Below are 27910 nucleotides of genomic sequence, written 5' to 3' on the forward strand. Positions count from 1 at the left end.
TTCAGGATGGACCTGAACTCTGGATGTTACAGTAGACTGTTCAGGATGGACCTGAACTCTGGATGTTACAGTAGACTGTTCAGGATGGACCTGAACTCTGGATATTACAGTAGACTGTTCATGATGGACCTGAACTCTGGATGTTACAGTAGACTGTTCAGGATGGACCTGAACTCTGGATGTTACAGTAGACTGTTCAGGATGGACCTGAACTCTGGATGTTACAGTAGACTGTTCAGGATGGACCTGAACTCTGGATGTTACAGTAGACTGTTCAGGATGGACCTGAACTCTGGATGTTACAGTAGATAACATGAAGATGGCGCCAAAGAACATGGCTGACATTTTAATTCTCCCAACCAATTGTGCTATTTTGTTAGTCTTGTTGCATTTTGGGTAACTTGTTTTTTAAACTTATTTTGTACATAATGTTGCTGCTACCATCTCTTATGACCTAAAATAACTTCTGGACATCAGAAAAGCGATTACTCACCGCGGACTGGAAGAAACTTTTTCCTTTAACGAGTCCAACTAGAAGGATATCCTGCTTTCACTGGAAGAGGCCCATATCCCCGTCATTTGCTTGAAGAAAAGATGCAGGAAAAGGGGCCGCAGATGCCTTCTGAGAATCCGGAGGCGAGCAAGTAAACTCCCACTGCCATCCGTTCTTCTTGCTAACGTGCAATCATTGGAAAATAAAATTGATGACCTACAATTAAGATTATCATGCATGCATGGATGGACCAACTGTCAAGTGTCTTCACTGACATTTTCGACCTCTCCCTGACCGAGTCAGTAATACCTACATGTTTCAAACAGACCACCATAGTCCCTGTGCCCAAGGAAGCGAAGGTTACCTGCCTAAATTATTACCGTCCCATAGCACTCACAGCGGTAGCCATGAAGTGCTTTGAAGGCTGATCATGGCTCACATCAACAGCATCCTCCCAGACACCCTAGACCTACTCCAATTCGCATACCACCCCAACAGACGCACAGATGATGCAATCTCAATCACACTCCACACTGCCCTTTCCCACCTGGACAAAAGGAACACCTACGTAGCCTCGTTATTGTTATTCTTATTGTGTTACTTTTTAATATTATTTTTTACTTCAGTCTATTTGGTAAATATTTTCTTTACTCTTCTTGAACTGCACTGTTGGTTAAGGGCTTGTAAGTAAGCATTTCATGGTAAGGTCTACACTTGTTGTATTTGGTGCATGTGACAAATAAAGTTTGATTTGATTTGACTGTTCAGGATGGACCTGAACTCTGGATATTACAGTAGACTGTTCAGACTGGCTGGCTGATTGGGTTAACCAGGCTCTGCTCTGCCGATGGCTGGATAAACAGTGAATGACGGTGTTTGTGTGTGTTTATGTGTGTGTGTGTATCCACTTGGTGGAGGACCTGTCAGCAAGCCATTTCATTTTGAGAGCGCGTCTATCCATCACCACAGCCTGGTGGTCCTGTTTGACTGAATTGGTAGCGCATGGCGCTTGCAATGCAAGGATTGTGAGTTTGATTCCCAGGGCCACCCAAACATAAAATGTATGCATGACTTTAAATCACTTTGGATTGAAGTGTCTGCTAAATGGAGAGAGAGAGAGAGAGAGATCCAACAGTTGGCTGCTGTTATGAATGAGAAGTCTGTTCTCCAATCTCTGGTTTCCTTCTTCCCTCCTAGCCAGGTTGCCAGATCTGGTTGTTCTTTAGCCAACTCGTCTGTCAGTCCTTTCTTGACATGTCGTGTCTGACAAGAAAAACAGACATACACATTCAAACATCTGATACATTGAGACATTAGAATTCCATCAGAACATTTATAATCATCTATACACATTTGAAATCATGATAATAAGCATTTCTAAAACAGCATTTACATTGTCTAGGGTGGGATCACTGGGGGTTGTTTGGTGTGTCTTATGAAAATGAATGCATGGATCAGTAATTTGGTAGTCAAAGTGAAAGACCCATGTTGTGATTCAAGGCAGGCTCATTCAAACTCCCGTATGCAATACAAATCAAATCAAATCCAATTTTATTTGTCACATACACATGGTTAGCAGATGTTAATGCGAGTGTAGCGAAATGCTTGTGCTTCTAGTTCGGACAATGCAGTGATAACCAACAAGTAATCTAACTAACAATTCCAAAACTACTGTCTTATACACAGTGTGGATAAAGAATATGTACATAAGGATATATGAATGAGTGATGGTACAGAGCAGCATACAGTAGATGGTATCGAGTACAGTATATACATATGAGATGAGTATGTAGACAAAGTAAACAAAGTGGCATAGTTAAAGTGGCTAGTGATACATGTATTACATAAGGATGCAGTCGATGATGTAGAGTACAGTATATACGTATGCATATGAGATGAATAATGTAGGGTAAGTAACATTATATAAGGTAGCATTGTTTAAAGTGGCTAGTGATATATTTACATAATTTCCCATCAATTCCCATTATTAAAGTGGCTGGAGTTGGGTCAGTGTCAATGACAGTGTGTTGGCAGCAGCCACTCAATGTTAGTGGTGGCTGTTTAACAGTCTGATGGCCTTGAGATAGAAGCTGTTTTTCAGTCTCTCGGTCCCAGCTTTGATGCACCTGTACTGACCTCGCCTTCTGGATGATAGCGGGGTGAACAGGCAGTGGTTCGGTGGTTGATGTCCTTGATGATCTTTATGGCCTTCCTGTAACATCGGGTGGTGTAGGTGTCCTGGAGGGCAGGTAGTTTGCCCCCGTTGTGCAGACCTCACTACCCTCTGGAGAGCCTTACGGTTGAGGGCGGAGCAGTTGCCGTACCAGGCGGTGATACAGCCCGCCAGGATGCTCTCGATTGTGCATCTGTAGAAGTTTGTGAGTGCTTTTGGTGACAAGCCAAATTTCTTCAGCCTCCTGAGGTTGAAGAGGCGCTGCTGCGCCTTCTTCACGACGCTGTCAGTGTGAGTGGACCAATTCAGTTTGTCTGTGATGTGTATGCCGAGGAACTTAACTTGCTACCCTCTCCACTACTGTTCCATCGATGTAGATAGGGGGGTGTTCCCTCTGCTGTTTCCTGAAGTCCACAATCATCTCCTTAGTTTTGTTGACATTGAGTGTGAGGTTATTTTCCTGACACCACACTCCGAGGGCCCTCACCTCCTCCCTGTAGGCCGTCTCGTCGTTGTTGGTAATCAAGCCTACCACTGTTGTGTCGTCCGCAAACTTGATGATTGAGTTGGAGGCGTGCGTGGCCACGCAGTCGTGGGTGAACAGCGAGTACAGGAGAGGGCTCAGAACGCACCCTTGTGGGGCCCCCGTGTTGAGGATCAGCGGGGAGGAGATGTTGTTGCCTACCCTCACCACCTGGGGGCGGCCCGTCAGGAAGTCCAGTACCCAGTTGCACAGGGCGGGGTCGAGACCCAGGGTCTCGAGCTTGATGACGAGCTTGGAGGGTACTATGATGTTGAATGCCGAGCTGTAGTCGATGAACAGCATTCTCACATAGGTATTCCTCTTGTCCAGGTGGGTTAGGGCAGTGTGCAGTGTGGTTGAGATTGCATCGTCTGTGGACCTATTTGGGCGGTAAGCAAATTGGAGTGGGTCTAGGGTGTCAGGTAGGGTGGAGGTGATATGGTCCTTGACTAGTCTCTCAAAGCACTTCATGATGACGGAAGTGAGTGCTACGAGGCGGTAGTCGTTTAGCTCAGTTACCTTAGCTTTCTTGGGAACAGGAACAATGGTGGCCCTCTTGAAGCATGTGGGAACAGCAGACTGGTATAGGGATTGATTGAATATGTCCGTAAACACACCGGCCAGCTGGTCTGCGCATGCTCTGAGGGCGCGGCTGGGGATGCCGTCTGGGCCTGCAGCCTTGCGAGGGTTAACACGTTTAAATGTCTTACTCACCTCGGCTGCAGTGAAGGAGAGACCGCATGTTTTCGTTGCAGGCCGTGTCAGTGGCACTGTATTGTCCTCAAAGCGGGCAAAAAAGTTATTTAGTCTGCCTGGGAGCAAGACATCCTGGTCTGTGACTGGGCTGGGTTTCTTCTTGTAGTCCGTGATTGACTGTAGACCCTGCCACATGCCTCTTGTGTCTGAGCCATTGAATTGAGATTCCACTTTGTCTCTGTACTGACGCTTAGCTTGTTTAATAGCCTTGCGGAGGGAATAGCTGCATTGTTTATATTCAGACATGTTACCAGACACCTTGCCCTGATTAAAAGCAGTGGTTCGCGCTTTCAGTTTCACGCGAATGCTGCCATCAATCCACGGTTTCTGGTTAGGGAATGTTTTTATCGTTGCTATGGGAACGACATCTTCGACACACGTTCTAATGAACTCGCACACCGAATCAGCGTATTTGTCAATATTTTTATCTGACGCAATACGAAACATGTCCCAGTCCACGTGATGGAAGCAGTCTTGGAGTGTGGAGTCAGCTTGGTCGGACCAGCGTTGGACAGACCTCAGCGTGGGAGCCTCTTGTTTTAGTTTCTGCCTGTAGGCAGGGATCAGCAAAATGGAGTCGTGGTCAGCTTTTCCGAAAGGGGGGCGGGGCAGGGCCTTATATGCGTCGCGGAAGTTAGAGTAACAATGATCCAAGGTTTTACCACCCCTGGTTGCGCAATCGATATGCTGATAAAATTTAGGGAGTCTTGTTTTCAGATTAGCTTGGTTAAAATCCCCAGCTACAATGAATGCAGCCTCCGGATAAATGGTTTCCAGTTTGCAAAGAGTTAAATAAAGTTCGTTCAGAGCCATCGATGTGTCTGCTTGGGTCGGGGGTATATACGGCTGTGATTATAATCGAAGAGAATTCTCTTGGAAGATAATGCGGTCTACATTTGATTGTGAGGAATTCTAAATCAGGTGAACAGAAGGATTTGAGTTCCTGTATGTTTCCTTCATCACACCATGTCTCGTTAGTCATGAGGCATACGCCCCCGCCACTCTTCTTACCAGAAAGATGTTTGTTTCTGTCGGCGCGATGCGTGGAGAAACCCGTTGGCTGCACCGCATCGGATAGCGTCTTCCCAGTGAGCCATGTTTCGGTGAAGCATAGGACGTTGCAGTCTCTGATGTCCCTCTGGAATGCCACCCTTGCTCGGATTTCGTCAACCTTGTTGTCAAGAGACTGGACATTGGCAAGAAGAATGCTAGGTAGTGGTGCGCGATGTGCCCTTTTTCGGAGTCTGACCAGAAGACCGCCTCGTTTCCCTATTTTTCGGAGTCGTTTTCTTGGGTCGCTGCATGCGATCCATTCCGTTGTCCTGTTTGTAAGGCAGAACACAGGATCCGCGTCGTGGAAAACATTCTTGGTCGTACTGATGGTGAGTTGACGCTGATCTTATATTCAGTAGTTCTTCTCGACTGTATGTAATGAAACCTAAGATGACCTGGGGTACTAATGTAAGAAATGTAAGAAATAACACGTAAAAAAACTAAAAACTGCATAGTTTCCTAGGAACGCGAAGCGAGGCGGCCATCTCTGTCGGGGACACATAATATTATAGGTACAGTACATGTTTTTTTATGACACCTTGCAGGTGGGAAGTCATTTGGTACTGTGTACTTAGGCTACAGTATGTTTTGCATGTCTTCACCCTATTCCAAACTGACCTCTGCAGTCATGAATAGGTTTTTGAAAGCCTGTACAGTGTGCCTTTTTTTTTTAGGAATTCTAATTTGCTTTTGTTTTACGTGTGGATCTCTGTTTGAGCGTGCTAGTGCGTGTGTGTGTGTGACTGTGACTGTTGCACTTGAATCAGTAAAGGATTTGAATCAGTAAAAGATTTGAATCAGTAAAAGATTTGAATCAGTAAAGGATTTCAATCAGTAAAGGATTTGAATCAGTAAAATATTTGAATCAGTAAAAGATTTGAATCAGTAAAGGATTTGAATCAGTAAAGGATTTGAATCAGTAAAGGATTTGAATCAGTAAAGGATTTGAATCAGTAAAAGATTTTGATCAGTAAAGGATTTAAATCAGTTTAGATCAGCAAACACATATATCCTGTCCTATGAATACCATTACCACGTAACAAATATGGAGAGCAGGCAAGAGATTAACATTCACAGTGAAGAGAGGATGGATGAGAGGGAGAAAAAGGGAGAAGTGGGGTGAGAAAGATAGAGAAAGAAAGAGGGAGAGCGAGGAATGAAGGAGTGCAGTAGCGTTGATTAACCAGTGGGCCGTCCCTCGGACTCGATGCATCATAACAACACCGACCAATCACAGCCTCGTGCGTCTCCATGGTAACTGGGCTTCCTAGCTCCAGTTTAGGTGGAGACAAAGGGAGGAATGGAGAAAAAGGGGGTAGGTGAAAAGATGAAGAGCGAGCGAATCGATGTCTTCTGTTTTTTTTTTCTTTTTCTGATGGCTGTTTTCACACCAAGCACTCCTCTCATGCTGCCTTTAGTCACCTCACAGCTGATGAGACCACAGACGAACACAACAACAATAACAACAACATCATAACCAGACTAAGGCCAGTCGTTGATGGTGATACTGTAGGGATGTCAGTGTGGCAGGCTTTCTGGCTGATGGGGCTGTCGAGAGCTGGGAGATGAGATGACCCTTCAGTCACTGTAGATTGGATCTGCTGGTTATGACAAGCTGTCTAAGTGCCGTCCTGCTTCTGAAAAGGTAAAACGCATTGTTTTGAGAACGCACTTCTATATCAGCATTAGACCTGCTTTTGTTCTGGACTGTGTCAGTGTATGTTATTGTATATCTGATGCAGATGAAGGAGAGGATGCCTGTGTTGACTGTTGGGATGAAGCCCTGGAGTATAGCTGGTTTAGGGGAAACAGGTGGAGTGAGTGGAGTACTAGTCGTAGTGCGTAGCCATACACCATATTATCACATTCATTCTTCATCCTAGAACCTCGTCTTGTGAAGCTAGACTTGGAGGCTGGATGTCGGCTTCAGGTTAGCTACTGTATTGTACGTTTTACTGAACCTGAATTTGTTGAATCTGAATGTGTGTACTGTGCTCTGCAGTAGTTATTGTTGATCCTGTTGTTATTGTTGTTTATGCTGTTGTTGTTTATGCTGTTGTTGATCCTGTTGTTTATGCTGTTGTTATTGTTGTTGTTTATGCTGTTGATCCTGTTGTTGTTTATGCTGTTGTTGATCCTGTTGTTATTGTTGATTCTGTTGTTGTTTATGCTGTTGTTGATCCTGTTGTTTATGCTGTTGTTGATCCTGCCACTGAAGCCTGTATTGATTGTATGCTGTTAAAAACAACATATTGATAAAAGCCTGGCATGTGTGTCTGTCTGTGTGTCTGCCTGCCTGCAGGGCTTCAGGAGGGCAGCAGCCATGTGATTCGGTGGAATGGAGGCTTGTGATGGTAATCAGAGACATCACTGTCCCTACTGGACTGAATACCCTCCTTTAGATTCTTCTTTTTTAGCTTTGGATGTTTAGATTTGACATTATATTATGGCAGTATGGTTCTGCACCCTGACTGTCATCCTAGCATGTGTCCACAGGATGGAATAATAGACTCAGAGTCTTGTGAAGTGGTGCTCTCACTACGGAAAAGCTATTCTAATAAGCTACAATAGACACATCGTCTGAGTAGAATGGATGGGAGGTGTCCGGTACATTTAGCTGATATAACTTGCCCCCGTGTGAAAGACAAACCCCCATTCATTCAATCAAATGTATTTATAAAGCCCTTTTTACATCAGCCAATTTCAAAGTGCTATACAGAAACCCAGCCTAAAACCCCAAACAGCAAGCAATGCAGATGTAGAAGCAGGCCCCTAGGAAAGGTTTTATTGTTCAGACTGGGCAGCAGCACTCTCAGCTGGACCAAGTAGTGGACATCCCCAAAGTAATCACCAGTCTGGAGCTCTGCCACCTCAGACCCCACGGGGGGGGACTGGACAGACAGTTGCTGAGGGAACCAGCTGACGACAAAGTCCCGACATTGGTTGGAATAGAGGATGGAATGGAACTGGCCCGGAACACACCCTGACACAATACACACACACACAGGCTGTGGTGTTAGATATAATTGATGTGGCCTGCTCCCTGCCAAGTTAGACCCTAGCAGTTGGAATGCGTTTGTCTCAAGCCTAAGTGCTCCAGCTAATTAATGCAGCCTGACTATTGCCAGATGCACTGAATACAACAGGTGTAGACCTTACTGTGAAATGCTTACTTACAAGCCCTTAACCAACAATGCAGTTCAAGAAATAGTTAACAAAATATTTAGTAAATAAACTAAAGTAAAATATAAATAAACAATAACGAGGCATCAATGTGCAGGGGTACAGGATAGTCGACGTAGGGGTAAAGTGATAATAAACAGCAAGTAGCAGCAGTGTACAAACAGGGGGGTAGCAGAGAGAACAGTCTATGACTTGGGTGACTGGATCTTTTACTTTTTTTGTGCCTTCCTGACACTGCAGAGTATAGAGGTCCTGGATGGCAGGAAGCTTGGCCCCAGTGATGTACTGGGCTGTACGCACTAGAGGTCAACCAATTATGATTTTTCAACGCCGAATTTGATTATTGGAGGAACAAAAAAAGCTGATACCGATCGGACAATTTTTTAAATGTATTCATTTATTTGTAATAATGACAATTAAAATATAAGTATTAATTCAGTATTGTTCTATCAAATCAATTTAGCCTCAAATAAATAATGAAACATGTTCAATTTGGTTTAAATAATGTAAAAACAAAGTGTTGGAGAAGAAAGTAAGTGCAATATGTGCCATGTAAAAAAAGCTAACGTTCAGTTCCTTGCTCAGAACATGAGAACATATGAAAGCTGGGGGTTCCTTTTAGCATGAGTCTTCAATATTCCCAGGTAAGAAGTTAGGTTATTATAGGAATTATAGGACTATTTCTCTATACTATTTGTATTTCATATACCTTTGACTATTGGATGTTCTTATAGGCACTTTAGTATTGCCAGTGTAACAGTATAGCTTCCCTCCCTCTCCTACCTGGACTCGAACCAGGAACACATTGACAGCCTCCCTCGAAGCATCTTTACCCACCGCTCTACAAAAGCCGCGGCCCTTGCAGAGCAAGGTGAACAACTACTTCAAGTCTCAGAGCGAGTGACATTTGAAACGCTATTAGCGCGCCCCCCCACTAACTAGTTTCACATCGGTTACACCAGCCTAATCTCGGGAGTTGATAGGCTTGAAGTCATAAACAGTGCTGTGCTTCAAGCATTGCTAAGAGCTGCTTGCAAAGTGCTTTTGAATGAATGGGTACTAGCCTGCTGCTGCCTACCACCGCTCAGTCAGACTGCTATCAAATATAAAATCAGACTTAATTATAACATAACTCACAGAAATACGAGCCTTAGGTCATTAATATGGTGAAATCCAGAAACTATCACGAAAATAAAAAGTTTATTCTTTAAGTGAAATACGGAACCTTTCCGTATTGTATCTATCGGGTGGCATCCCTAAGTCTAAATATTCCTGTTACAGTGCACAACCTTCAATGTTATGTCATAATTACGTAAAGTTCTGGCAAATTAGTTCGCAACGAGCCAGGTGGCCCAAACTGTTGCATATACCCTGACTCTGCGTGCAATGAACGCAAGAGAAGTGGCACAATTTACCTAGTTTAATATTGCCTGCTAACATTAATTTCTTTCACTAAATATGCAGGTTTAAAGATATACTTCTGTGTATTGATTTTAAGAAAGGCATTGATGTTTATGGTTAGCTACAGTCGTGCAACGATTATGCTTTTTTCGCAAATGCGCTTTTGTTAAATCATCCCCCGTTTGGCGAAGTTGGCTGTCTTTGTTAGGAAGAAAGTCTTCACAGTTCGCAATGAGCCAGGTGGCCCAAACTGCTGACTCTGTTACACAGAATGTAAGAGAAGTGACACAATTTCCCTAGTTAAAAGAATTTCATGTTAGCAGGCAATATTAACTAAATATGCAGGGTTAAAAATATATACTTGTGTATTGATTTTAAGAAAGGCGTTGATGTTTATGGTTGGGTACACATTGGTGCAACGACAGTGCTTTTTTTGCAAATGCACTTGTTAAAATCACCCGTTTGGCGAAGTAGGCTATGATTCAATGATAAATTAACAGGCACCGCATCGATTATATTCAACGCAGAACAAGCTAGATAACTACACATGGTTGATATGACTAGTTTAACTTGTGATTTTTAGATTGATTGTTTTTTTATAAGATACATTTAATGCTAGCTAGCACCTTACCTTGGCTCCTTGCTGCACTCGCATAACAGGCAGTAAGCCTGCCACGCAATCTTCTCGCGGAGTGCAATGTAAATCGGCCATGATCGGTGTCCCCCCCCCCCCCAAAAAAAATCAGATTACCGATTGTTATGAAAACTTGAAATCGGCCCTAATTAATCAGCCATTCCGATTAATTCGTCGACCTCTAGTACGCACTACCCTCTGTAGCACCTAACGATCAGATGCAGAGCAGTTGCCATACCAGGCAATACCATGCAACCGGTCAGGATGTTCTCGATGGTGTAGCTGTAGAACTGAGGATCTGGGGACCCATGCCAAATCTTTCCAGTCTTCTGAAGTGGGAAAGGTGTTGTTGTGCCCTCTTCATGACTGTCTTGGTGTTTTTGGACCATGATAGTTTGTTGGTGATGTGGACACCAAGGAACATGAAACTCTCGACCTGCTCCAATATAGCCCCATTGATGTTAACGGGGGCCTGTTCGGCCCACCTTTTCCTGTAGTCCATGATCAGCTCTTTTGTCTTGCTCACATTGAGGGAGAGGTTGTTGTCCTGGCACCACACTGCCAGGTCTGACCTCCTCTTTATAGGCTCATCGTTGTCAGTGATCAGGCCCACCACTTGTGTCATCAACAAACTTAATGATCGTGTTGGAGTTTTGTTTAGGGTTGTAATTTTTGGGGAATATTCAGAGGTCGAAACTTTCCGTGGGAATTAACAGGAATATGGGAATTAACGGAAGTATGCAAATTAATATTAATACCATTTAAATGTAGATGTTTTTTGTATGGGATATATTTACCATATCATATGGAGACAGAAACAAATATGACCTTATCACAAGTAGACAATTGCAAATGATTAAATCCTTCCAATAGAAATTTTTAAAAACAATTTAGTTCCGAATTGAACTTTAAGTGCGTTGACTCTTCACACTGAACAACAAAAGGGAATATTGAATGATCCCCAGTGATCCATCGCATCTCCCAAAAACATTTAACATACATTTGTAAAATGATGGTCTATAAACTAAAGCTTTGGTTGTCTTCCTCGCAGTCTTCCATGTCTTCTCCCTGGGCCTCCTCAACGTCCACCTCTTGAACATCAGACTCTGAGGCCTCATCTTCACCGTCACTTTCCAACCTTGAGGATGGCTCCTTGTCAGCCTCAGAAAGCCTCAAATTTGCCCGGATGGCCACCAATTTTTCAACCCTTGTATTGGTCAGCCTGTTGCGTGCTTTGGTGTGTCTTCCCAAAAAAGGACCAGTTGCGCTCTTACGAGCCTGATGGTGGAATTTGAAGGATGATGGAGGCAACAGTGAAAAGAGCCTCAGATCCACAAAGTCCCTTCCACCAGGTGGCTGATGAGATATGTTGGCACGACTGCCATATTGTATCTCCATCCCAAAGCCCTTGCTTGGAAGTGTACTTCGCCAGACTGCCAAGAATCTTGCCCTCAAGGTGGCAGGGTAGCCTAGTGGTTAGAGTGTTGGACTAGTAACCGAAAGGTTGCAAGTTCAAATCCCTAAGCTGACAAGGTACAAATCTGTTGTTCTGCCCCTGAACAGGCAGTTAAAACCACTGTTCCTAGGCAGTCATTGAAAATAAGATTTTGTTCTTAACTGACTTGCCTTTTACGGACTAGTAAAATAAAGGTCAATTAAAAAATCCAGGCCACGGTGACGAGACACTGTAGTGATGACACCATAGGCCTTGTTGATCTCTGCACCAGACAGGATGCTCTTGCCAGCAACATGTACCCTGGGGTGTACCCTGGGGTGTGTATGGGCTTCAGGCAGAAGTCTTCACACTTTGATGTATTTCAGAACTGCAGTTTCCTCTACTTGAAGCAACAGTGAAGTGGGCAGGGCATTATGGATTTATTCTCTCAAGCAGAGTCTGAACATCAGACAGGATGGCATTGTCTCCCTCAATCCGTGCAATGGCTACTGCTATAGGTTTCAGAAGTTTCAGGCTGCTTCCCACTCTCTCAAAATACATCCAGGAGGATCCTCTTGATGGGGCTGCCCATATCGGCAGACTGTGATATGGCCATTTCTTGGAGAGACTCCTTCCCCTCCAGGAGGCTGTCAAACATGACAACACCACCCCAACGGGTGTTGATGGGCAGCTTCAATGTGGTGCAGTGTGTCTATTGTCCCTTGTGTCTGTGCTCTTGTAGAATACTGGTTGAGGGGTGGAGATGTATTTAATTATTCCTTGCCCGCAAACCTTCGACCACCCATCAGAGATGATTGCAATACAGTCTTCTTTCTCTATGATTTGCTTAACCTTCACTTGAACTCCGTTGAACTTTGCATCCAGCAAATGAGTAGGTAAAGCAAGTCTGTTCGGAGGGGTGTATGCTGGGTGAAGAACATTCAGAAATCTCTTCCAATACACATTGCCTGTGAGCATGAGATGAACCAGTTTCATTCTGACTACGTTCCTCCATTGGGTCAAAAAAAAATTCTGGTCCAGCAGGACCATGAGCTGTTGCTATCGATAAGGTGTCCGATTCATCATTTTGGTCAGAGGTTTAACCTTTATTGTTGTGAGTGCTGAGGGAACTTTATGCACTTGGCCAGATGATTCTGCATCTTTGTTGCATTCTTCACATATGATTTGGCACAGTATTTGCAAATGTACACAGCTTTTCCTTCTACATTAGCTGCAGTGAAATGTCTCCACACATCATAGTGCCCATGGCATTTTCCTGTAAAGATGAGAAAAGAGTAAAAAAAAATAAAAAAAATAAAAAAACACAAAATCCAATTCCATGTACAGATAAATAGTTAAGCAGTTAGATTAAACAAGTCCTTCGTAAGATAAATGTTTTCAAATGAAACATGTATGTAAACAGGTGAATTAACACTCCTCAGTTAGCAGGCTCAAGAAAGCAAAAACCCACATGGTTGCAAAAACTAACTAGCAGACAATGTTAACAAGTTAAATAATTTCTAACACTTTTCCGTAGGCTACCATACAAAAAAATGTCATAATATATATTCACCCCACCCAGTATCAGGGTGGCAGGTAGTCTAGTGGTTAGAGCATTGGGTCAGTAATTGAGAGGCAGGTGGCTCGGATCCCTGAGCTAACAAGGTAAAAACAAGTCTGTTAAACCTAGGCTGTCATTGTAAACAATACTTTTTTATTTTTTTCTCCCCAATTTCGTGGTATCCAATTGGTATCTCGTCTCATCGCTACAACTACGGGCTCGGGAGAGACGATACACAACCCAACCAAGCCGCACTGCTTCTTAACGCAGTGCGCATCCAACCCGGAAGCCAGCCCGCCACAGGAGTCGCTGGTGCGCGATGAGACAAGGACACCCCTACCGACCAAGCCCTCCCTAACCCGGGCGACGCTAGGCCAATTGTGCGTCGCCCCACGGACCTCCCGGTCGCGGCCGGTTACGACAGAGCCTGGGCGCGAACCCAGGGACTCTGATGGCACAGCTGGCGCTGCAGTACAGCGCCCTTAACCACTGCGCCATCCGGGAGGCCCCTCAAGTCTTTGTTTTTAACTGACTTGCCTAGTTAAAAGGTTTATTACAAATTTGTATTTTTTATTTAAAACTTACCAGAAAGCATGTAGTCCTTGGCTCAGACAGTGTAGTAGTGTGGGCTCAATAGCATCTCCATTAGTGTGCAAGATCTTGAGAATCAGCTGTACATGTGATGGAAGAGTGCACTGCACATGTGATGGAAGAATGCACTGTGCATGTAGAGGGTTGCAATTCCATTGGTTTGGGGATAATTTAACCAAAACATGCCACAAGACCTAGAATTTAATTATGTGTATCCCACAAAAAAAGGTTCTCTGTTATAAGCCAATAAGCCTTTTAGAAGTCATTTTGATGAATTTAAACAAAATTCCCAGGCTTAGCTTCCCATAAAACAGTTTGGGAAAAATTCAGGACATTTACCGGAAAGTTTCCGACCCTTTGCAACCCAAGTCGTGTTTGCCACACAGTCGTGGGTGAACACCCCTGAAGGGCCCCCATGTTGAGGATCAGTATGGCAGATGTGTTGTTGCCTACCCTTACCACCTGGGGCGGCCCGTCAGGAAGTCCAGGATCCAGTTGCAGAGGGAGGTGTTAAGTCACGGGTTCCTTAGCTTAGTGATGAGCTTTGTGGGCACTAGGATGTTGAACATTGAGCTGTAGTCAATGAACTGCATTCTCACATAGGTGTTCCTTTTGTCCAGGTTGGAAAAGGCAGTGTTGAGATCGATTGAGATTGCGTCATATGTGGATCTGTTGGGGCAGTATGCGAATTGGAGTAGGTCTAGAGTTTCCAGGATGATGCGGTTGATGTTAGCCATGACCAGCCTTTCAAAGCACTTCATGGCTGCCGACGTGAGTACTAAGGGGCGGTAATCATTTAGGCAGGTAACCTTCGCTTCCTTGGGCACAGGGACTATGGTGGTCTGCTTGAAACATGTAGGTATTACAGACTGTCAGGGAGAGGTTGAAATGTAAGTGAAGACACTTGCAAGTCGGTCTATGCATCCTTTGAGTACACGTCCTGGTAATCCGTCTGACTCTGCAGCTTTGTGAATGTTGACCTGTTTAAAAGGTCTTGCTCACATCAGAACAGCTGGTGCTCTCATGCATGCTTCAGTGTTGCTTGCCTCGAAGGGAGCATAAAAAGGCATTTAGCTCGTCTGGTAGGCTCCTGTCCCTGGGCAGCTCACAGTTGGGTTTCCCTTTGTAGTCCGTAATAGTTGGCAAGCCCTGCCACATCTGACAAGCATCAGAGCCGATGTAGTAGGATTCAATCTTAGTCCTGTATTGATGCTTTTCCTGTTTGATGGTTCGTCTGAGGGCATAGCAGGATTTCTTATAAGCGTCCAGATTAGTGTCCTCTCTTTGAAAGTGGCAGCTCTAGCCTTTAGCACACTGTGAATTTTGCCTGTAATCCATGGCTTCTGGTTGTGATATGTACGTACAGTCACTGTGGGAACGACGTCGTCGATGCACTTATTGATGAAGCTGGTGACTGAGGTGGTATGCCATTGGATAAATCCTGGAACATATTCCAGGCTGTGCTAGCAAAACAGTCCTGTGGCGTAGCATCCGCATCATCTGACCACTTCCCTATTGCACGAGTCATTGGTACTTTCTGCTTAAGTTCTTGCTTGTAAGCAGGAATCGGGAGGATAGAATTATGGTCAGGTTTGTCAAAAGGAGGGCGATGGAGAGCTTTCTGTGTTTCTCTGTGTGTGGAGATAAGGTGGTCTAGAGTTTATTTCCCCTGTGGTTGCACGTGTGACATGTTGGTAGAAATGAGGTAAAACAGATTTAAGTTTGCCTGCATTAAAGTCCCCGGCCACTAGGAGCGCCGCTTCTGGATGAGCATGTTCTTGTTTGCTTATCACCTTATACAGCTCATTGAGTGCAGTCTTTGTGCCAGCATCGGTTTGTGGTTTTAAATAGACAGCTACGAATAATAGACGAGAACTCTTGGAAAAGGCTAGTGATAGTGTGGTCTACAGCTTATCTTGACGTACTCTACCTCAGGCGAACAATACCTTGACTTTTTTAATATTAGACATCATGCACCAGCTGTTATTGACAAAATATAATAGTGTGCGTGTGTGTGAAGCTGTGTGTGTGTGTGTGTGTGTTATCAAATTTAACCTACGTTAGAGCAGCAGCTCTCATAATGAACTGTAATAGGAATCATTTTAAACTAATGACGTATCACATTGTTGGGCCGTGGAATCGTTTTTAAGCCAATGACATGAAACAATCATGGGGAGAGGCGAAACCTGTTAAGCTAACGACAATAGCTGATGCATTCTTTGGACGGCAATCATTTTAGGCCATTGACGTACTTTATCACATTCTTAGCATCCAGAATGCTCTATACACCCAGTCTAATCCCGTTTAACTCTACTCCTTTCTTTATTTCTCTCTCCCCATCTCTAGTTCTATACCTCTCTCCCTATCTCTATCTCTCTAGCGCTCCCTCTCTGTCTAGATCCTCCCATACATGCTCTCCCCCTCGGGCAGCCTTCCACCACACACACACACACACACACACACACACACACACACACAAATAAATAAATAAATCCAAATTCTTTGTGTAGTGGAGAAGAGCATTGGCACGCTGTTGTTGTGGACAATATGAATGTAACGGAACTCAGTTACTGTTACTACTCCTCAAGAGCAAATCTCACCTAGGACAGTGATTTGACCCCAAGACATAATCCTGGAGGATTATGGGTGATTAGGTCTCCTGGTGAACCCTAATGGAAGTAAACACAGTCTGCTAGACCAACACTGGATGCAGCTCCTACCAAAAGGTCACCGTGTTGAATAACCAAGCCGGCAAGATGAAAAATCTGTTGATATGCCCCTGAGCAACACACTTAATCTTAACTTTCTCCAGGGACACCGTGCTACTATGGCTGACCCTGTAAAACACTGCACCTATATGGTGTCTAACAATAAAAAATATGCAGTTTATACTTTGTTAATATAAAACGTAGTAAACCGTACCCACACACACTCAGTCTCTCTATCCATCAGGGTAGCGTCACAGCTGAGCTGCCGATGTCATCAACAGCAGCATGGCAGTCTCTGCCATCAATTGTTTGTAGCGAGAAATACTGACTTGGCAGAGAGGGAGGAGGGTGGGGGAGCAGAAACAGAGAGGGAGGAGGGTGGGGGAGCAGGCAGAGAGGGAGGAGGATGGGGGAGCAGGCAGAGAGGGAGGAGGATGGGGGAGCAGGCAGAGAGGGAGGAGGATGGGGGAGCAGGCAGAGAGGGAGGAGGATGGGGGAGCAGGCAGAGAGGGAGGAGGATGGGGGAGCAGGCAGAGAGGGAGGAGGATGGGGGAGCAAGCAGAGAGGGAAGAGGATGGGGGAGCAAGCAGAGAGGGAAGAGGATGGGGGAGCAAGCAGAGAGGGAAGAGGATGGGGGAGCAAGCAGAGAGGGAAGAGGATGGGGGAGCAAGCAGAGAGGGAAGAGGATGGGGGAGCAGGGAGAGAGGGAGGAGGATGAGGGAGCAGGGAGGAGGATGAGGGAGCAGGGAGGAGGATGAGGGAGCAGGGAGAGAGGGAGGAGGATGAGGGAGCAGGGAGAAGGATGAGGGAGCAGGTAGAGAGGGAGGAGGATGAGGGAGCAGGTAGAGAGGGAGGAGGATGAGGGAGCAGGTAGAGAGGGAGGAGGATGAGGGAGCAGGTAGAGAGGGAGCAGGGTATTTGTATTTGCATTGTGGCTGTAGTCCCTGGGCAGCACTTACCTGCCCAGGGACTACAGGTGCAAATGAGCTTTTGGGTAACCCTGACACATTTACATGGATGTTGCATTACTGTAATATTAATGTTGATTAATGTGCACTGTCCCTGTAAAATAAAAATAAGACAGAGTTGTGTGATGCTGCGTATTTAATCCCTCTTACACTAAGCTCCCTCAGTCATGTGACGTACTAAACTCGTCCCTGTGAGTCTGTCTGTGTGTTGTCATGCTGCTTAATCGCTTGATCAGACTTGTACTGTCTACTGGAGGAAACATTGTTTGGACTTTGTTTTGGCATTACTTTGATTTGATTGGTTGGATGTTGACTGGATGTTTCTGCTTGATGCCTGGGACTTGGCGATGGTGGAATCACATTGTTAGCAGACTGACATTACATCTACAGAGAATAGGGACTTTGACTATTGGGATTTAGTTTGGACGTTACTGGGAAGTTGCTGGAACGTTTGATGTACCTGGATATAGCGTGGAATAACTTGTAATAAATCAGATATTAAATGTAAGTAAAGGTTTTGATATATCTGGTGCAGGGCTGAACGTTGACTGAGGACATACACACACAGGATTTGGAGAAGAAGTGTTGTCTTCGTTAGAGCGTTGGACTAGGAACCAAAAGTTTGCCTGAGCTGACAAGGTAAAAACCTGTTGTTCTGCCCCTGAACAAGGCAATGTCTTTTCCGAAGCAGTCATTGAAATTAAGAATTTGTTCTGACTTGCCAAGTTAAGTAAAATATGTAATTCAGTTTTGTATTCACTTCAGATGTAAGTCTCTTGTCAAGATTAGCAGTACAGTTTTTTAAACATTTTATTCATTTAGCAGATGTTCTTATCCAGAGAGACTTACTGTTAGTGCATTCATCTTAAGGTAGCTAGGTGGGACAGCTACATATCACAGGCATAGGGAATACACTTAACTCAATGTAGCTATCAGCAAAGTCAGATCTTTAAAGGGGTAGTCAAGAGCAAGTGTTGGTTCAGGGAAGTTTTTTTTTGTAGTCTTCATAGTCTTACCCTTGCATACGTGTGTCATCACACAGACATCTTCTAAGACTGTTCTCACCACATTTACTTGACCCAATCAAGTATTACATGATACGCGTTTCCTCTCACCCAGTGTTAAATCAAATCAAATTTGATTTGATTTGATTTGACCCAGTGTTAACTCAGGTATGTGTCGCTTCTGTTCACCTACAGGTCTGAACCGTAATGTGTTCCATCCCGGCTGTTTGATGATGCTGCTGCTTGGGTAGAGTGGCTCGTTGAGACGACCCTCTGGCCCCCCCTGTGCCACCCCTGTGCCACCCCACCACCAAGCTACCATGCTGATCAAGGAGTATCGGATCCCCATGCCTATGAGCGTGGAAGAGTACCGCATCGCCCAGCTCTACATGATCCAGGTGGGAGGATACTGGCTAGCATACATACTGAAATACAACACGCAGCGGGCAGAATACATTACCTAGCATAGTATGGCTAACACGCAGCAGGCAGAATACATTACCTAGCATAGCATGGCTAACACGCAGCAGGCAGAATACATTACCTAGCATAGCATGGCTAACACGCAGCAGGCAGAATACATTACCTAGCATAGCATGGCTAACACACAGCATGCAATACAACATATGAAGAGTTTATTTCCAAAACACTAGTGTATATCCACACATTTTTCACTTTTCTCTTTTCATTAGAAATGAATGCTTATGAGCACCTTCGTGTGTGTAAAATATATCTATTCAGATTTTTAAGTAACAGATTTTAGATGTGTATGAAAATGTTTTTTTTTTTTTTTAAACACTATATATCCATTGTTTGGCTGGAATGGAATGTTGGTATCCTGTGTATTTGACTGGGACATGTGATCCTCTCACCTAGCCATCTTAACATGAATGCACTTACTGTAAGTTTCTCTAGGTAAGAGCATCTGCTAAATGACTAAAATGTCAAATATAAAAGTTTCATATACAGATCTCAAATTAATGTATTTAATTACAAAATCATATACATTACCATTCAAAAGTTGACACACCTACTCATTCCAGGGTTTCTTTATTTTTACTATTTTCTACAATGTAGATTAATAATGAAGACATCAAAAACAGGAAATAACACATTGAATCATATAACCAAAAAAAGTGTTAAACAAATCAAAATATATTTTATATTTGAGATTCTTCAAAGTAGCCACCCTTTTCCTTGACAGCTTTGCACACTTAGCATTCTCTCAACCAGCTTCATGTGGTAGTCACCTACAATGCATTTAAATTATTAACAGGTGTGCCTTGTTAAGTTCATTTGTGGAATTTTTCCTTCTTTATGCATTTGAGAAAATCAGATGTGTTGTGACAAGTTAGGGGTGGTATACAGAAGATAACCCTATATTGTAAAAGACCAAGTCCATATTATGGTTAGAACAGCTTCACTTAAGACATGACAATCAGTCAATCTGGAAAATGTCAATAACTTTGAAAGTTTCAAAGTGCAGTCGCAAAAACCACCAAGCGCTATGATGAAACTGGCTCTCATGAGGACCACCACAGGAAAGGAAGACCCAGAGTTAACTCTGCTGCAGATGATAACTTCAGTATAGTTAACTGCACCTCAGATTGCAGCCCAAATAAATGCTTCTGACTGGGTGAATCAGGCCTTCATGGTCAAATGTCTGCAAAGAAACCATTACTAAAGGACACCAATAAGAATAAGAGACTTGCTTGGGCCAAACATGAGCAATGGGCATTAAACCGGCGTCCTTTGGTCTGATGAGTCCAAATGTGAGATTTTTGGTTCCAACCGCTGTGTCTTTGTGAGGCGCAGAGTAGGTGAACGGATTACCTCTGCATGTGTAGTTTCCACCGTGAATCATGGAGGAGGAAGTGTGATGGTGTAGGGGTGCTTTGCTGGTGACAGTGATTTATACAGAATTCAAGGCACACTTAACCAGCATGGCTACCACCGCATTCTGCAACACCACAACATCCCATCTGGTTTGCGCTTAGTGGGACTATAATTTGTTTTTCAACAGGACAATGACCCAAAACACACCTCCAGCCTGTGTAAGGGCTATTTGAACAAGGAGAGTGATGGACTGCTGCATCAGATGACCTGGCCACCCCAGTCACGTGACCTCAACCCAATTGAGATGGTTTGGACCGCAGACTGAAGGAAACACAGCCAACAAGTGCTCAGCATATATGTGGGAATTTATTGAAGACTATTGGAAAAGCATTCCTTATGATGGAGAGAATGCCAAGAGTGTGCAAAGCTGTCATTAAGGCAAAGGGTGGCTACTTTGAAGAATCTAAAATATATTTTGATTTGTTTAACACTTTTTTGGTTACTACATGATCCCATATGTGTTATTTTATAGTTCTGATGTCTTCACTATTATTCTACAATGTAGAAAAATAGTAAAAATAAAGAGAAACCCTTGAATGAGTAAGTGTCCAAACTTTACTGGTACAGAATACACAATTAAATATTAATGGCACAAATGTCTCATTTGTAGAGTTCTTTGTTAAAAATTGAGTTAGTTACATTTGACTCTGTAAAACCTAGCAATACTTCGTATTCCTCTGAGAGTTAGGTGGATATATAGCATTTTGCAAAAAAAAAAAGATTTGTCTCTCTGAACAAATACACATCTGTCATTGAACAACCCCATGCCATGATTAGATAGTGAAAAAACACACCTGTAACAGGATTCTTCCATCAAAGGAGAGGAGGACCAAAATGCAGCGTGATTGAAATTCATTTTTGTTTTTTAATAAGAAAACTACACATGAATAAACTACAAAAGTGTGAACCCAAAACAGTCCCGTGTGGCACAAACACTGACACAGGAGACAATCACCCACAAAACCAAACAGGCTACCTAAATATGGTTCCCAATCAGAGACAATGACTAACACCTGCCTCTGATTGAGAACCATATCAGGCCAAACACAGAAGCAGACAAACTAGACACACAACATAGAATGCCCACTCAGATCACACCCTGACCAAACAAAACATAGAGACATACAAAGCAAACTATGGTCAGGGTGTGACAACACCAATCTCTTTCCTCATTTCTTTTAACAGTGAAAGCTAATTTACCAACATTTCTGAAAATGTATTTATTTTGAAATAAAACTCTTCATATTGCACACAGTGCATCACGTAGCATATATGGGATATAACATCATCCTAAAACAGCGGTCTAGGTCAGAGTCAGCCAATTGTACCCGTGACCCAAGAGCCCTACTGACCCTGGATTATAGGTGGTGAGTTGAGCTGTGTGTGTGTTTGTGCGTTCTTGCTTGTTTTTGTGTATGTGTGTGTGTGTGTGTGTGTGTGTAACATGGTGTCAGGTTGAGTTCGTGTCTTATAGTTCAGGTCACTAGGTTAATGTGAGCTGTCTCAGGCCAGCTGACTCTCCATATGCTTATGGACCATGTTTTATTGAGACTAAACACACACAAATAAAACCAAATTCTTGGTGTAGTGGAGAAGAGCATTGGCACGCTGTTGTTGTGGACAATATGAATGTAACGGAACTCTGTTACTGTTACTACTCCTCAAGAGCAAATCTCACCTAGGACAGTGATTTGACCCCAAGACATAATCCTAGAGGATTATGGGTGATTAGGTCTCCTGGTGACCCCTAATGGAAGTAAACACAGTCTGCTAGACCAACACTGGATGCAGCTCCTACCAAAAGGTCACCGTGTCGAATAACCAAGCCGGCAAGATTCAAAATCTGTTGATATGCCCCTGAGCAACACACTTAATCCTAACTTGCTCCAGGGGCACCGTGCTACTATAGCTGACCCTGTAAAACAACACTGCACCTGGTGTCTGTGACAATAAAAAACATACAGTATATACTTTGTTAATGTAAACGTAGTAAACCTTACCCACACACACTCCGTCTCTCTATCCATCAGGGTAGCGTCACAGCTGAGCTGCCGATGTCATCACCAGCAGCATGGCAGTGTCTGTCATCAATGGTTTGTAGTGAGAAATACTGACTTGGGAGAGAGGGGAGAGTTGGGGGAAGGAGATGGAGAGGGGAGCAGATAGAGAGGGAGGAGGAGGATTGGGGGAGTAGGTAGAAAGGGAGGAGGATGGGGGAGCAGGTAGAGAGGGAGGAGGATGGGGGAGCAGGTAGAGAGGCAGGAGGATGGGGGAGTAGGTAGAGAGGGAGGAGGAGGATTGGGGGAGCAGGTAGAGAGGGAGGAGGATGGGGGAGCAGGTAGAGAGAGAGGAGGGTTGGGGGAGCAGATAGAGAGGGAGGAGGGTTGGCGGAAGACAATCAGAAAGAGAGACTGGCAGAGAGACAGAGAAAGATACTGATGGAAAGTGACACACAGAGGAAGAGAGAGACAGAGGAAGAAAGAGTCAGAGAGACAGAGAAAGATACTGATGGAAAGTGACACACAGAGGAAGAGAGAGACAGAGAAAGATACTGATGGAAAGTGACACACAGAGGAAGAGAGAGACAGAGGAAGAGAGAGACAGAGAAGGAGAGAAAGACAGAGAAAGAGAGAGGCAGAGGAAGGCATTGAGATGAAGGGAAACGGAGAATGAGGAGAAGTCACGATGATACAGTCAGTGTTTCCATGACAACGCTATGCTGCTGATTTTGTTACCCTATCCTTTCGATTGGATAGGGTGTCTTCCTGTGTGTGTATGCTATACTGAAACGTCATAACACCAAATTAGAGACAAAACACTGGGAGAAAAGCTTGGACAAATGATGCAGCTGGATGGAGAGCCACCTCATGCTGATCCTATTCAGTATGTCTATGTGAAAGACTGCAGGGCTGCAATGTGGACTGTGCTTCATATACTGTATACTTCATATACGTACATATTCATACATTACTGCCACTTATTGGTCACATACTAGGCCCAAACACCCCTGGTTTCCTTGGGCTGAAGTAGGCTGGAAGAGGCTGGAAGGGACTCTGCAGGGTAAACCTTGATAACCAGAGTTTTTGCTGTGTGTGTGTGTGTGTATGTTTTTGTGTCGGTGTGTGTGTGTTTGAGTGGTTGTGTTCAATCAATGACATATGTTCTCTATTTGTATTTGATTGTTGCCATTTGTGTTTGCCAGTATGGATGACATGTGCATTACAGTGCAGAATGTGTTTTGAGAATGAGAATGTGTTTAGAGTTTTGCTGAAAAGTCTAAGTGAGATCTGCAAATTGTGTTTTACCATGTGAAATAGTTTAAGGTATTGACAACAGACTGCATAATTAGCTAAATGAGTCCAGGCAACTGAGAACTTTGTTCAGCCAATGGGTTTTAGTGTTTTAGCAATTGAGAAAAACTGTAAACGTCTCCCTTTGAGCTGTCTTAATAGTATCTAACATTTCCTTATTAAGGTGCCTTTACGCAGTATAATCAAATCAAATCAAATTTTATTTGTCACATACACATGGTTAGCAGATGTTAATGCGAGTGTAGCGAAATGCTTGTGCTTCTAGTTCCGACAATGCAGTAATAACCAACAAGTAATCTAACTAACAATTCCTAAACTACTGTCTTATACACAGTGTAAGGGGATAAAGAATATGTATATAAGGATATATAAATGAGTGATGGTACAGAGCAGCAATGGCAAGATACAGTAGATGGTATCGAGTACAGTATATGTATAGGGATTGATTGAATATGTCCGTAAACACACCGGCCAGCTGGTCTGCGCATGCTCTGAGGGCGCGGCTGGGGATGCCGTCTGGGCCTGCAGCCTTGCGAGGGTTAACACGTTTAAAATGTCTTACTCACCTCGGCTGCAGTGAAGGAGAGACCACATGTTTTCGTTGCAGGCCGTGTCAGTGGCACTGTATTGCCCTCAAAGCGGGCAAAAAAGTTATTTAGTCTGCCTGGGAGCAAGACATCCTGGTCCGTGACTGGGCTGGATTTCTTCCTGTAGTCCGTGATTGACTGTAGACCCTGCCACATGCCTCTGGTGTCTGAGCCGTTGAATTGAGATTCTACTTTGTCTCTGTACTGACGCTTAGCTTGTTTGATAGCCTTGCGGAGGGAATAGCTGCACTGTTTGTATTCGGTCATGTTACCAGACACCTTGCCCTGATTAAAAGCAGTGGTTCGCGCTTTCAGTTTCACGCGAATGCTGCCATCAATCCACGGTTTCTGGTTAGGGAATGTTTTAATCGTTGCTATGGGAACGACATCTTCAACGCACGTTCTAATGAACTCGCACACCGAATCAGCGCATTCGTCAATGTTATTATCTTGACGCAATACGAAACATATCCCAGTCCACGTGATGGAAGCAGTCTTGGAGTGTGGAGTCAGCTTGGTCGGACTAGCGTTGGACAGACCTCAGCGTGGGAGCCTCTAGTTTTAGTTTCTGTCTGTAGGCAGGGATCAGCAAAATGGAGTCGTGGTCAGCTTTTCCGAAAGGGGTGCGGGGCAGGGCCTTATATGCGTCGCCGAAGTTAGAGTAACAATGATCCAAGGTTTTTCCATCCCTGGTTGCGCAATCGATATGCTGATAAAATTTAGGGAGTCTTGTTTTCAGATTAGCCTTGTTAAAATCCCCAGCTACAATGAATGCAGCCTCCGGATAAATGGTTTCCAGTTTGCAAAGAGTTAAATAAAGTTTGTTCAGAGCCATCGATGTGTCTGCTTGGGGGGGATATATACGGCTGTGATTATAATCGAAGAGAATTCTCTTGGTAGATAATGCGGTCTACATTTGATTGTGAGGAATTCTAAATCAGGTGAACAGAAGGATTTGAGTTCCTGTATGTTTCTTTCATCACACCATGTCTCGTTAGCCATAAGGCATACGCCCCCGCCCCTCTTCTTACCAGAAAGGTGTTTGTTTCTGTCGGCGCGATGCGTGGAGAAACCCGTTGGCTGCACTGCTTCGGATAGCGTCTCTCCAGTGAGCCATGTTTCCGTGAAGCACAGAACGTTACAGTCTCTGATGTCCCTCTGGAATGCTACCCTTGCTCGGATTTCATCAATCTTGTTGTCAAGAGACTGGACATTGTCGAGAAGAATGCTAGGGAGTGGTGCGCGATGTGCCCGTCTCCGGAGTCTGACCAGAAGACAGCCTTGTTTCCCTCTTTTTCGGAGTCGTTTTTTTGGGTCGCTGCATGCGATCCATTCCGTTGTCCTGTTTGTAAGGCAGAACACAGGATCCGCGTCGCGAAAAACATATTCTTGGTCGTACTGATGGTGAGTTGACGCTGATCTTATTTATATTCAGTAGTTCTTCTCGACTGTATGTAATGAAACCTAGGATGACCTGGGGTACTAACTGACTCCCAAACCGAGCCTTGATGCTCTCTGAGTTTATCATATTAAGCAGCTAATGCTCTCTGTTCCCTGTAGTAGAGCCCTTCAGAGGGGTGGGGAGGATAATGTAAGGCCTCTGCTCCTAAATTAGATTACCTGCCAAAATTACTGCAATTTCCACCGCCTCTTACGACCTTCACTTCTCACCACTCCCTAAAACCCATCTCATATCTACAGAATGAGAGAAAGGATACGTCCGAAATGGCACCCTATTCCCTATACAGAGCACTACTTTTACAAAAATAGTGCACTATTTAGGAAATAGGGTGCCATTTGGGAAACCTGGTGGCTACATGGTAATAGTGAGACTTATGTGGACCCTCATTCTGCAGTGTGTCTCTGTTACACTCTATTTCTATTCTACTCTATTTCTATACTATTTCTTATAATGATGAATATTTTTTAATAGTGCTTTTCTTATGCTCAAGGCACGTATTGTATCAAGTAAGGGTCACATAAGTGGTTAAGCTGAATATGACCGCGTGATGGGTAACCCAGCTTCAGTTGGATTAATCAGACATGAAAAGGATCCGTCTGCTACAGTTTCCCAAGTTGACCGCGGTATCGTGCCTTCTTACTTCTGGTGCTTTGTCAGACCCCTGTGTCTCCCAAATGGCACCCTATTCCCTACATAGTGCACTACTTCTGTCCAGGGCCCATCAAAAGCAATGCACTAGATATGGACAGGTTGCCATTTCAGAAGCAGCCCTGTGGTCTCAGAGAAAGCCTTTTAGTAAGAGTGGCGTGTTACTGTGCATCTAATCCTCCATACCTCCCCCACAGGAGCATAATAATTCACTGGGCTTATTTACAGGGTCCGCCATCTGTCTCCTAGTCTACCAGAGACCGCTCTTCTCTGTCACAGAGGCTCTCCGCACTGCCAAAGCTGACTCTCTCTCCTCTGTTCTCATCCTCCTAGATCTATCTGCTGCCTTCTACACCGTGAACCATCAGATCTGGTGACATGGAGAGGATCTGTGTCTGCACCACGCACTCCCTAGAGCTCTGTTCTAGGCCCTCTCCTCTTTTCTCTATAAAACAAGTCACTCGGCTCCGTCATATCATCACATGGTCTCTCCTATCATTGCTATGCAGATGACACTCAACTACTTTTCTCCTTCACGCCTTCTGACACCCAGTTGGTTACATGCATCTCTGCATGTCTGGCAGATATCTCAGCTTGGATGTCGGCCCACCACCTCAAGCTCAACCTCGACAAGACGGAGCTGCTCTTCCTCCCGGGGGAAGGCCTGCCCGCTACAAGACTTCTACATCACGGTTGACAACTCCATGGCGTCTCTGGAGTGGCGTGGTGTCCCTGTCGTTCTCTGCAAATGTCAAAGCAGTGACCCGCTCTGACAAATTACTTCCGGCGCCGACAGTGATGGCCGCCTCGCTTCGCGTTCCTAGGAAACTATGCAGTATTTTTTTTTTTATGTGTTATTTCTTACATTGTTACCTCAGGTACATCATAACAACATACAGGAACTCAAGTCATTTTGTTCCCCTGACATAGAATTCCTCACAATCAAATGCCGACCGCATTATCTACCAAGAGAATTCTCTTCGATCATAATCGCAGTCGTGTATATTCCCCCCCAAGCAGACACATCGACGGCCCTGAAAGAACTTCATTGGACACTATGTAAATTGGAAACCACATATTCTGAGGCTGCATGTATTGTAGCCAGGGATTTTAACAAGGCTAATCTGAAAACAAGGCTCCCCAAATTCTATCAGCATATCGATTGTGCTACCAGGGCTGGCAAAACCCTAGACCACTGTTATTAACTTCCGTGATGTATATAAGGCCCTTCCCCGCCATCCCTTAGGAAAAGTTGACCACTACTCCATTTTGTTGCTCCCTGTCTATAGACAGAAACTAAAACAGGAAGCTCCCGCACTCAGGTCTGTTCAACGCTGGTCCGACCAATCGGATTCCACGCTTCAAGATTGCTTCGATCACGTGGACTGGGATATGTTCCGCATTGCGGCGAACAATAACATTGATGAATACGCTGATTCGGTGAGCGAGTTTATTAACAAGTGCATCGATGATGTTGTACCCACAGCGTCTATTAAAACCTTCCCCAACCAGAAACCATGGAT

General features: G+C 44.3%; 1 protein-coding gene across 7 annotated transcripts in view; it reads left to right on the forward strand.

The window, feature by feature from the left end:
• The window catches only part of LOC118376713 (membrane-associated phosphatidylinositol transfer protein 2-like), a 109667-nt gene that overhangs the window by 14807 nt on the left and 66950 nt on the right, over window positions 1-27910 (forward strand). For 4 of the 7 annotated variants that reach the window (XM_052458294.1, XM_052458300.1, XM_052458299.1 and 1 more), the window contains exons 1-2: window positions 17736-18118; window positions 18679-18881. In XM_052458294.1, coding sequence (XP_052314254.1) covers window positions 18804-18881 — 78 coding nt within the window. In that variant the 5' untranslated portion in view covers window positions 17736-18118; window positions 18679-18803. Of the gene's footprint in view, window positions 1-6086; window positions 6644-17735; window positions 18119-18678; window positions 18882-27910 lie in introns of those variants that run through there. The other 3 variants (XM_052458297.1, XM_052458298.1, XM_052458296.1) reach the window with 3 other exon arrangements.

This window comes from Oncorhynchus keta, chromosome 12, assembly GCF_023373465.1.
Source record: "Oncorhynchus keta strain PuntledgeMale-10-30-2019 chromosome 12, Oket_V2, whole genome shotgun sequence".
In the NCBI taxonomy this organism is placed as follows: domain Eukaryota; kingdom Metazoa; phylum Chordata; class Actinopteri; order Salmoniformes; family Salmonidae; genus Oncorhynchus; species Oncorhynchus keta.